The sequence below is a fragment of the Olea europaea genome, chromosome 1 (assembly GCF_002742605.1).
Source record: "Olea europaea var. sylvestris chromosome 1, O_europaea_v1, whole genome shotgun sequence".
Classification (NCBI taxonomy): Eukaryota; Viridiplantae; Streptophyta; class Magnoliopsida; order Lamiales; family Oleaceae; genus Olea; species Olea europaea.
The window spans coordinates 1,724,152-1,736,339 of NC_036237.1; the positions used below are offsets into that span (position 1 = coordinate 1,724,152).

The 12,188-nt window shown below is 35.8% G+C and overlaps 1 protein-coding gene across 2 annotated transcripts; it reads right to left on the reverse strand.

Moving 5' to 3' along the window:
• Positions 1–1,190: 1,190 nt before the first annotated feature.
• Positions 1,191–12,105, reverse strand: LOC111411334. Of its 2 annotated transcripts, none has more exons than XM_023041896.1 (8): positions 11,965–12,105; positions 10,282–11,536; positions 7,944–9,291; positions 6,732–7,011; positions 4,792–4,899; positions 4,437–4,715; positions 2,816–2,959; positions 1,191–1,790 (listed from the first exon to the last, which is right to left on the reverse strand). In XM_023041896.1, the coding sequence occupies exons 2-8, from the start codon at positions 11,501–11,503 to the stop codon at positions 1,602–1,604; spliced, it is 3,570 nt and encodes a 1,189-aa protein (XP_022897664.1). In that variant the 5' UTR covers positions 11,504–11,536; positions 11,965–12,105; the 3' UTR covers positions 1,191–1,601. The 2 variants fall into 2 exon arrangements, with proteins under 2 accessions (XP_022897664.1, XP_022897713.1); XM_023041945.1 differs by having other exon boundaries at positions 11,979–12,077.
• Between the last annotated feature and the right edge of the window lie 83 nt (positions 12,106–12,188).

The following is a 12,188-nucleotide window of genomic DNA, read 5'->3' on the forward strand; positions in this document are numbered from 1 at the left end:
TTGTTGGTTTTGGGGTGATTGTTGGTGTTTGGACGACTGTTTTGTTTGTAGTTGTGGTGGTAACGATGATCTCGTTTGGTGATGGCCACAGATTGATTGGTTGTTGTTGGCGATTGTGCTGGTGGTCTTTGTTAGTTTTGGGATGGTGGGGCAGTGTGTGGCTGTGGTCGGGGGTGTTGCCGTAGGTGATAGTGTGGCGGTGTGGCGGTGATGTGTTGATTTTGTTTGAGACAGTGGTGTTGCTGTAGGGTGATGATGGAGGTGGTTCCAACGATGACAGTGGCGTTGGTGATGTTGGAAGCGGTAGTTGATTGGTGATGGTCACGTATTAATTATTAATTAGTTGATTGTGACCAATAAATTAGTTAATCTATGATTAATGTGACTAATAAGAAAGATAAATTGATCAAAATATAATGTGATCTAAAAAATTTATAATTTGCGACTATTTAATAAGTTGTGACATATAATATTTGTAATCTGTGACTTATAATATTTGTGATATGTGACCTATAAATAAATTGTAACATATAAATTTTTTATTTGTGATCAACGAACAAATTTGTGACCTATAAAAGTTTTGAATTGTGACATTAAAAATTTTGATTTGTGATCGAAAAATAATGTGACTAATTAAATCGTGAATCTATGATTAAATTGTATAGATCCGTGATCTTAATATATTAAATTAATAAAATATATAATTAATTAATTAAATTATAAATAAAATTTAATGAATATCTGATTTTTGAAATTTGAAACTTATATTCTTACTTTTGAAATGGGTAATAGATATCTTCTTAGTCATGAAATTTTCCCAAGAATAGTACCATCTGACCCCAATGATACTAAAGTATAAATCCATGTGAAATTATGTAATTTATTTAATTGAACTTTTTATTTAATGATACTTAATATATAAAGATCAAACCCCTTAATGACCCCAAGATTCGTATGGATTTCGGTGATCATGTGCATTCATGTGAATCTCTTCTTTTTTTCTCTACTTCTCTGCGTCAAAAGCTCACTTGGTTCTAGATTTTCAGTTTCATGACTTTCATCTCCTTATTTAGTTAGTGACTTCATGGATTTCCATTTCTTAGGCGTTGGCAATTCAACAGAGAAAAAAGGAAAAGAACTGTTATGTTCACAGATATATGGTAACAAGCATATACTCACAAGTTAAAAGAGGATGAAACCTCGTGTGATACTCAAATCACAGTTGGCATTTTTACTGAGCTTGCTCCTGTCATAATGATACAACCCACAAAAATGAGTAAAAAGTAATAAAAATGGGCAACGTTAAGCAGCTATTTCACAACACATTATGTACAAGAAGAGTGAACACAAGAAAAAAAGTGAACCCTTCAGTTACATTGCGTATGGGTGATTACATTTTCAGTTCAGAGTAAACCAGAATACAACTCAGTTATATGGAAGATGGACATCACCAGCGAAACCAAAACATGCATCATGCAGGCACTTAAAGAATAGGGTTTCACTGAAGATCAATTGCAGACGAATAGATAATTTCATTAGGACGTCGCCAGAAGCTATTCCTCCCTCTTTAGCAGAAAATACCCTCATGAATCTTGAATTCTTCAAGATGATATTGGCTCATAAGGGTATTGTAGCCATGGGTGTTTCAAAGCCTCGGCAGCTGATGGGCGCTTCTTGGGGTTTATCTCGAGCAGATGATCAACAAAATCAATGAAGCCCTGGTCTCCCATTGGCAACCGATGCCTTAAGGATGACTTTTTGGGAATCAAGTACTCCAGTCGGTTGGCATCCTGAGCAAGATAATGAAGATTATGGAAAATGATGGAGCAGGGAGTAAAACTAATATATCACGTACACCATTCATTGGTATGATTTCTTTAGCACTCAAGTTAGTTGAGCAATAAAAGATGTAGTATGGGAGAAAAGTTCGGTCAAAATTGTTCTCATGGTGCATGCTAGAGCACGTGTGGCTGCGCTTAAGCTCATTAGGTACTTTGCTAAGCCCACAAAAGCACCTAAAACTAAACATGATAATTCTTCTCGTGACAGTCACCAATGCTGCTTGACGTCCAAGTGCTATAGTGTACAAAAAAAATCCATAATAATCAAGAACAAACGAGGAGAAGTAAGAGTATGCTACAATAAGAATCTAACACACACAGATTGTGTCAGATAGAATGACTTGNTAATCAAGAACAAACGAGGAGAAGTAAGAGTATGCTACAATAAGAATCTAACACACACAGATTGTGTCAGATAGAATGACTTGAGTAATAAAGATATCAATGGATACTTGGATAATAAATTTGTCTGTTTTGCACAAAGATGTAGAGGTTCTTCCCACAGCTTGACCTCCATGATTTAATATATTCCCTCTATATTTGAATTTTGCTAAGCAAGTGGTGCAAAGTATATAACATTATGCTCCCACTTCAAAAGAGCATGTTTTTGCACATGAATTTCCACTGAATCTTCCGTTAACTTACCAATCAAACTCATTCTAATCCTGTAATGTTTGTGTGGTGGCATGAGTTAAGCTATTTCATGTAGTCCCATGACAGAAATATTACCAAAGTGGAGACAAAGCATGTCCTTGCTTTCCTTAAGCTTAGTAGTACATTATCCTTGATTATTTCTTTTTGTTGCACACACATCGTGTGTGCCACTGTAGCTAGCCCACAGCTATCTTGCTTCACACAGACCTTACTCAAAAGAGTACAAATGCGCTAAATGCTCACAAGGAAGCATCCTGATTTTACTTGGAGAAATTACATAAAGCTAGCTAAAATTCATGAGCTCAAGAAAACAACATTACCTGGTTCCGTTCATAAAGCATGTGATTTTTTGTGAAATACTTATACGTATCTCGTCCTTTAACAAGCATATCTTGGTCAATGGGGCCTATGATTCCGATAACCCGAGCAAGTAAAGTTGCAGAAGAATCATTTTGGAAGAGTACCTACAACATGGTCATCAGCATTTTACATTTTATCCTCAAGGATCCAAGATGTACTAAAAGCAATCAATGGTAACAAAAAATTGAAGGTTTCAGGAAGTCTTTTAGATAATGCTAATATGCTACACAAAATCATGACCAACATTATGCCTTTAACATGATTTCTACCAACAGAACATACAAATTATTAATTTTTTCCCCCTAATCGCACATGTTTGTATAGTAAGACAACATTTACCAATCCAACAAAAAATCAAGATTCTTAAGCTTCTCGTTCCCAACCACTAAATTATTATTCCATTATGAGTCATGACCTGGATCTTTGACAGTGCATTGACTTCAACCAATGGCAATAAACACGCAAAATACATAGGGGCTTCTAGGTTTCATTGGGATTAAGTGCAAAGAACAGAGAAGCACACTTCATAGAAGCAAAGCACAAATTACAACTAAACAAAGTATCTTCATAAATGCCCAATGTATCCATCAAGTAAATTGCAAATATCAGTTGATTTCACAAGTAGTTAAACAAGCAATTAATTTTGAAAATAATCTTTTCCTATACACATGGGAAATACATTTACTATATGCGGCAAATAAATCGACATAACAAAACAAAAAGAATAAAGAATAAATTCATCAATTCAGATGGAATATAAACCCAAAACCTATAAATCGTGCTATTTTCCAATTTTTGTTTTCCCACGATATGTGTTTTTTCACAATTCATTGAATGCAGCATCTCAACAATTAAGAGTACGTAAGATGCCTAACTATGCTTTGCATGCAGCTTAGACATGTATTTACAATTTTGTTTCTCCATTTTGACAATGAAAATTTGTAAGTGTGATTGGAACGCAATGAATTGAACACCGCACAACTCAAGAAGCACGGAAGTGGCTAGGCACCTTTACTTGCACCCTACCCAAATTGTTTGAGGGTGAAAGAGTCATTCTTATAGCATAAATTTCATTTGCAAGTACAAAAATCGTCCAACACTATTCTTCCTGGAATTATGCTTTAATACATATTTATTTTAGCAATTTCATTATGATCTCCATAGTAACAGCCTCCAAAGTAGTTTCCTTTCTGCTGCTTCACAGCCTGCTGAACCTAGATACTCGTGCAATATATTAGACATAAAAAATTCAGCTGCCTACATCAGGTTGTGGGTTGTTCACCATAAATGAGTTTTCAATTCCTAAATCAGAGGACCTAGTGAAAGTCTAAAGTGAGAAAAATCTCCACCACACAAAATGACCAGCATAACTTGCCAAAAATACTTGAACAGGTGTAACAGCAACATTTAAATTGCATAGTTTCCAATGCAAAAAGAGGACGCATAGAGTACAATAGAACAGAAAGTAAAGACAGAATTGGTGGGGAAACAATGTTTTTTGGTTGACCCCTGTGATAGATATTATTGGGTTGACATTACTAGAACAGTAAAGACGAAGTTCGTGGAATTATAAGAACTTACATTTCCAGTACATAGCTCTGCCAAGATGCAGCCAAGTGACCAGATATCAATCTTTTTATCATATGGAAGTCCCAGAATAACCTCCGGTGCACGATAAGACCTAGATTGAACATATGAACAAAGATGATCTGTTTCGAAACAACTACTTCCCAGATCAATGACCTTCACTTCACATCTACTGTAACTTTTCACCAAAATATTCTCAGGCTTCAAATCACAATGTATGAGGCCAAGGCTGTGTAAGAATTGAAGTGCCTCCAAGCATTGAATGGTAATCGACTGCAAAACAAAATATAAAAGTCAGTGATCACAGTCCAATGAGTAAAGACCTATACAAAACTGCCATGCCACCTACCTGCAGTCTTGGCATTGTAAAGTAGACCTCGCCTCCAGATTCTCTATTAAACTTGTGGAACTCATATAGATTTGCTTTCAGCAATTCGCATACAATTAACAAGTGCTCCTGCAAATAACAAGAGAGGTTAGAAGCTAATTCCATGCACCAAACATTGATCTTCTGAAATAATAAGCTGCTAAAGACATCAAGCATGCAACACAAGAATGATGCCTATCACCCCATGCACAACAATTGAAGTAAGCCATAAATATTTTTTCACACGATTTCATCATATAAGCTAGAGAAATGCTCAGCTTTATAGAAGAAATATTGATCATTGAGTCTGCATAAATGAGAATGTCACCAAAATATGCACTAAAGACATAACTAAGATTCTCTCGTAGCTTTTAACCTCAAAAATGAAGAGGGGAATAAGGCACATATACTTGCAAGTCTACTGATATCATTAATTGATAATGACACCACAAGCTCATTGCAGTATAAGCCCAGAACATAAATTATTGCCGGTAGCGCTCCATGATAGAGGGCTTACTCCCAAAGTCAATGACAATTTTATAATCTCAAACTAAATAACAAAAGAAAATACTTTTTGTAAGTGACAATAATATACCCTGGAGAGAGATAAAGTAGAAGAACAAGAGACTCTGGAAAGGAATTGGAGTAAAAGTTTTCAATATACCAAAATTTTTAAAACCCCTTCGATTAGAAAAAGAAAATTTAACAAAATAACAAAATGCAAAATTTCCTAACTAAAGACAAATAATTAGGGACAAAAAATAAAACAAAATAATTCCTAATCTATTCCACATGTTGCTGCCTATAATAAGTTCGTAATTTGGCATGTTTTCAATGATAAGTCCATTATAATTTCCATTATTGCTTCTTGACCAGTCTCTGTTGAGTTAGACTGCAGAAACCTTCTCAAGGTGGAAGATCTTTCATTATAACCAGGTATCAATGCTAATAGTAGTTCATGGAGTAGGAGGAATACGTAAAACTGGAACTAAGGATTGTCCTACACAAAAAATAAAAAATAAAAAAAATTAATAATAATAAATGAAGGAAACGCCCAAGCCTTGAATGCATCTCGATAAGGAAATAAATTTGCTATGCTGAAATAGAACTTGTATTCATATGTGGTCGGCCAAATGTTTACGCGTTAATTCCAAGTGATCGAACATGAAATTTCTTGATTAATTTTTAAGGTACTGTTTAAGAGAAATAGAAACGATGACACAATTACCCTCATCCAATCCTCAATGCCTACAAAATACATTAACAGCAAACTTGAAAATTTCGTTACTCAAATATATTTATCAATTAATCTCAGCATGAAAATTATAATTTTGGTGAAGGTTTGGCTAAAGCAACCTTGATGGCAATTAGCAGATAATAACCTGAAGTCAATAGGAAACATGCAACTCATTTTTCAGTTGATCTATTTCTGTATGAACACATCAATCTTTACGTCTTAATCTCTACAACATCCACTGTATGGACATTTGCCCTCTAACTGCTTTAAAGTCAGCACATAACCATTCTTTGAAACTTGTCTTTGGGTACATATCATCTCTATTTATCTATCCAATTTTAATAATATACATTAATCCTAGTTAAGTCATGCTTCCATATTACTAATCAGACCTAAACACCTAAAATAATAACTCTCAAATCTAAAAATTATACAAAACTACATTTGCACCTTGCATTAGTGAAATAAATCTCATAAAAAGTTCCATATCAATAACCTACTGCACATTAGGCAGTCCTCAAAAGGACAAAAAAAAGGCCCACAAATGAAAAGGACAAATTAGAGGTTTTAGTAAACCACATATACACTGTAAACTTGAAAATAAATATTAGGAGGAAAATAATAGCAATTTAAAACTAACAGAAGTCGCAGTTATAAAGGAGGAGGAATAAAATCGCCAACTTACTCGATAATAGAAATAATCGTACAACCGAAGAATGTGGTACTTGTCAGAAGGATCGTGCTTGTTCACATACTTGAGAAGTTTTATCTCGTCAAGGCTCTGATCAAAAAAATCCTTGTTGTTCTTTATAATCTTAATGCAGACATCCATGCCAGTAGGAAGATCATGTGCCTGAATGGCTTTACTGAAAGCAGCTGATCCAAGATATTCAGTGACATGATAGCGCCCAGCAATTACTGAATTCAAAACAACATGGAAATTTTTGTCCTCCTCGAAGCCAGTTCTGAGTAGCAAACAGAACTCAGTTAACAATTGACCTAAAATTTTAAACTGCATAGACAGTGACCAGGTGAAAATGTTGTCTGTACGTCACAAGACATCAAATATCCTAAATAGTCTGAAGATTTTGAGAAGGATATCTGTGACAAGGTAAAACAGCATACACCACGATGTGATTGCTGCCACTTAAAGCAATAAATTTTAACCACAATCCACCATTAAACTCAATTTTACTGGTACAGATGAAATATAAATAACAGCACCATATACTCGGACATAATAAGCTTTGAGGAGGTAAATTATCTCAAGCCTTAATGCTTTGAGTCAAACATGTAATGCCCCAAGGTTGCCATATTGTAATAATGGACGAGACAAGGTTGACTGCCAGAATGAACCCCAATGTGTTTGTTGACCCAATTTAACCTAACTCGAATCCACTTCAAACTCTAATTGTGAAGACCTACTTTATATTCAAGTTATTGCAGGTAAACTCTGGAGGCAAAACATAAACTGTGCATCTTAAAATGAAACATTTGACCGTAACAACTGCAATCTCACAGCCAAAATATTTCACCACTGCTTTCAACTATCCTTCCTCATTGATTCAATGTACAACAACCCATGAAGCTCAAATTTCACACAGAATATTGGCGCTCTAAATGTATTAACGAATTTATCCACTAAAAATTATGGAAAAGGCATAATTGAACATACATCGAGCATGGTCTGTGTTGTATTGTGATTTGATCTTAAAACATAAATCACAGTTAGCAATATCGAAATAGTATCTGAAAATACGCTAACGAATCAATGATAATTGGCCACTTAATGAGGTCTCAAATAGTGAATAACATGTTCTCTTAACAGCATAACTATGAATAACAAGAAGGATTCATAGTAGAATTCACATGACTACATAGAATAAGAAATGCATGCCTGTTTTTCCTGTGGACAATCTTAAGATTGAAGATTTCAAATTCCTCCTCTTGTGCCTTTATCTGCTTCACTTGCTCTTGAACAGCAGCAGCCTCCTCATCCTCCAAAGATCCCCTAGGATCTTCTTCTCTTACACTTGATGTTTTTGCATCCTCATGTCTCTTTACATGCTCTCTCTCGACATACCCATAATTTGAGAGAGATGAAGGACTAGAATTCAATGATCCTGCAGCATTAGCAGTGTTTTCATCCCTTGAATTCTTGGCAGGCGAGGAGTCATTGCTATTTTGCCTCCTCGAAGAAAGCATGTCATTGCTACACACTGCATTATCATCAGCTTTATCGCTGACAGCAATGTTGCCCTTGGTTGACCACAAAGATTTATCCGAGCTTGTCGACACCAACTGTCCATCTCTAGGAGGAGGAAATGAAAAGCCTCCATCTGTGTGATTTTTTGTGTGTGAAAATGTACCCCTATCATCACTCATTATATATTCACTGGAGTTATATTTATTCATTCCGTTTTCCCCTTTACTTGTTTCTTCCCCAAAATTATTACCTGGATCATGCTGTGAGTGTTTAGACCTACCAATGTTTATATCATGATCATGGAAGTACTCAAAGTCTCCCATGCTACTACCTCCAACCAAACTTTTCCTCACTTCACTACCTATATCAGCAGTGTCACTGTTAATCCCCACACCAATAGATCTGACAGAACCATGCTGATCATCATCCATGCATATATCATCTAGACAAGGCTTTCCATATCCATTCAGAACTTCTCCATCCCCTAGCATGATGAGTTCGTTTGATTGTGTAACAAAGCCCTGCCACACTGGCTCTGCACGCATCAAATTCAGTTCCTCTTCATCCATCAACTGTCCATCATATTGGGTGATCAAGTCATTCTCATCACTTCTCCTGTAATTTTCAGTCACTGACATTCCAGTAGGATCACCTGAAGGTATAATTGGAGAAAGGTTTTTCGATTGGATATACTGCTCACCAGAGAAGTAGGAATCCCCTTCTGCAAATGATTGATCATCTTCATCATCCTTATTTTGACCCTGCTCATGAGGGTCTGGAACGCTCCCATGCCCTGTACCCTTTTCATTGTCACTTGGGTAATCAATTTCATGTGCTAAAAACCAAGTCTCATCTTCAATAGGTTGTCGCATGTAGCCAACATCTTCATCGTCGTCATATTCATCAGAGTCCCAGTAGTCAACAGATTCACTCACTCCGTCACCAATTGTTGCAAAACCAGAAACAAGATCAGAAGAATCCTCAGCAATAATACCCTGACTTACCGAGAGCCAACTACCTCCTCCAGACTTTTTACTAACTGCATCATCATTTGGTAGAACAACGAATATTTAAGAAGTCAGAGAGGGAGACTAGGAACCAAGAAAGACAACAAATATTTAGAAAATTGAAAACCAAAAGATACAGAATAAATAACAGGATAAGCAAAGATGAAATCATATGAGATACAAAGGCCAATAAATGGACAGTCACTTAATGGAAATGCACACTTCAAAAGAATTTAATGACTGTGATACGCCCAAAGAGAAGGGAAGAGGAGAAATTGAAAGGAGGCGAGAAACAGGAGAAATCTTTTCAAAAGAGAGAGTTAGATGTCCAAGAGGATAAATATAATCTTCGTTAAAATTTCATCTCTATTATGGAAGCCAAATATGGGAGACAAAGTCCACCTTCCCTTTTTTCGTATTCTAGACAGTGAAAATCCCCATAGCAGAAGGAAAATAAATAATTCTGAAAGCTATACTTATTTGCTCGAGTTTTTCTGAATGGACATTGCTCATACCACAACCAGCATTTAACAATTTATAACGTGTAACAGTTAATTTACTGGTTGTGCACGTCTTCAATTGGCATAGTGGAACTGAGATGGATCTTCAAGCAATAAATCACCTTTCCTGGTGCAGTAATAATAAAATATGCACCAACTCAATAAGGGTGGTTATATTCCCACCACATCATTTTATAAAGACACCACATTTTAATTACATTAAAGGGCATTAAACCTTTATTAATTGTCATATTTATATCCTTCAACCATTTTTTCACCATATTCTTATTTTTAACGTTTCATTAACTAGCAAATCTTGTCCTTCATCATGGTTTTCGTTCAATATATAGTGTTAGAGTGCTTTAAAACAAGGGCCAAATGTTTAAGTTACATGCATTGTACGTTGTGTTAGCTAATTTTAGTTCTCAAAGTTATACCTTGATCTAGGTAAAAATGAAATAAAAACATTATATCAGCAATCATGCTAAGTATAAAATAAACATAGTATATTTGAGGGAAGACCTTCTTGTCCGATAGGCACATCCAGAAATGAACCTATGAGATATGCATTGTCAGCACTCGTAATCTTTAGACCATGTTCATCTTTGAACTTCTCGTCACAGTGAACATTGAAGGACTTGTCTATTGACTTGAGTCTCACTGGTGGCAACCTTGGTAGCTCTTCCTTCTGATTCTCAGATGTGAGTTGAAAATCCAATGCATCAAAATCTTTTGGCTGTCCTCCTGGAGTCTTTCCAAAGTACAGAGCTCTTCCCACCTCATCCACTTGCTCCTTAACAACTGTCCTAATGTCACTGAGTTCTGTTTTTCTTTTTCCCTCTTTTTTACCACCAATACCGGGAGCACTATCATAACAGCCTGATGTGTCACCCTTGGAGAAGGGGAAAACAGTTTTGACCGAACAATTTCTCCACATCTCTGATGATGGAAGCGATGATTCATCACTTATAGACCAGGGATTATCCACAAGGTTGTCTTTGGAGCATGCTCCGCTAAGCTTTTGCTGTTGATCAACTTCCTTTAGCTGACGCTTGTCACTCCATTCGTGCTTTGATTCCACACTAGCTTTACTAGTACTGCCAGGCCAAGACATGTTCTTTTCACCAGAAAAACTAACATCTTCCCCTGATTTTGCATTAGCTTTGCCGCTATCAAGAATATCAGCTGAATTCATCCTAGACTTTCCATAATCATGAAAGCCTGAGATGGTTTTTTCACTGTCATTCTGATAAGAAGGAACTAGACCATTGCCTGGATTGTACTTCCACGAATACAAATCAAGCACAGTATCATCTGAACCCTTGGAGAAGGTAAAGTTCTTATCTCTCATCTTTACTGACTCATTTACCTTGCTCTGCTCTGCCAGATAACTACTGCTTTTCCAATTGCTCTCATGTCCATTTCTCCCTGTTCCATACTCTATCTCCTTCACAATAAGCTCCTTAGAAACCTCCACACTACTTGGAGAACTTGCTGGCTCCTTACCACCTTTTCCACTAACTGGCGAAATGGTCATCTTTCTATCTTCTTCAATTACTTTCCCCCCATTTGCTTCTTCACACAATTTACTACCTGATGCTTTATCTTCAAGTGTAAGCTTTTGAAGAATCCCATTTAAATCGGGTCTACTGTATAGCTCATTGCACAATGCAGCCTCAGCCTTTGTAAATTTATTTCTTCTTAGAAATTCCAATATGCCATCCACTGAACTTGACTCTGCCATTTATACAAACACGTCCTAATAATTCGAGTAAATCTGTAAACATTCAAAACAGAACAAAAATCCAATAATCAAAACTCAAAAAGTACATTTCGAACTCAAATTCAAACCCTAATCAAGAGAACTCCCATTCCATTTATTCCACGCTCAACGAGATAACATAAAACGAGAAATTAAAGAACTTTCTACCAAAAGCTAAACAATAGAGTAAAACGGAGTGAGAATGACAGTTTTCATGAATCCCTATGAATGTAAACATATCCGAAAACTAATAAATTCAAAGACCCAACTTTTCTTGTATTTAACGTAAAAACTTCAAAGAATTTCATAAAGATCTACGCTTTATCCAAACCCTAGAAGGCAAAAACACTTCTTGAAAGGAAAATCAACGGATTTCAAATGTAAATGATTTAATAATTAAACAAAATGGAACAGGGAATTTAACTAAATTGCTAAAAGCTTACGGATCGAAGAATACGCTGTTTCTGGAAGCAAGCAGAGTGTATGGATTCCATCACCCGGACTTCAAAAAATGAGACGCAACATTAACGTTGTACTAATGACAAACAAACAATAGTAACAAGAAGAATAATAAAGATACGTGTGCGTTTGATTTCCATGAAAAAAAAAAGAGTGTATTTTCCCCAAATTTTTATTTTTATACTATTTGATTGATATTTTTTTTTTA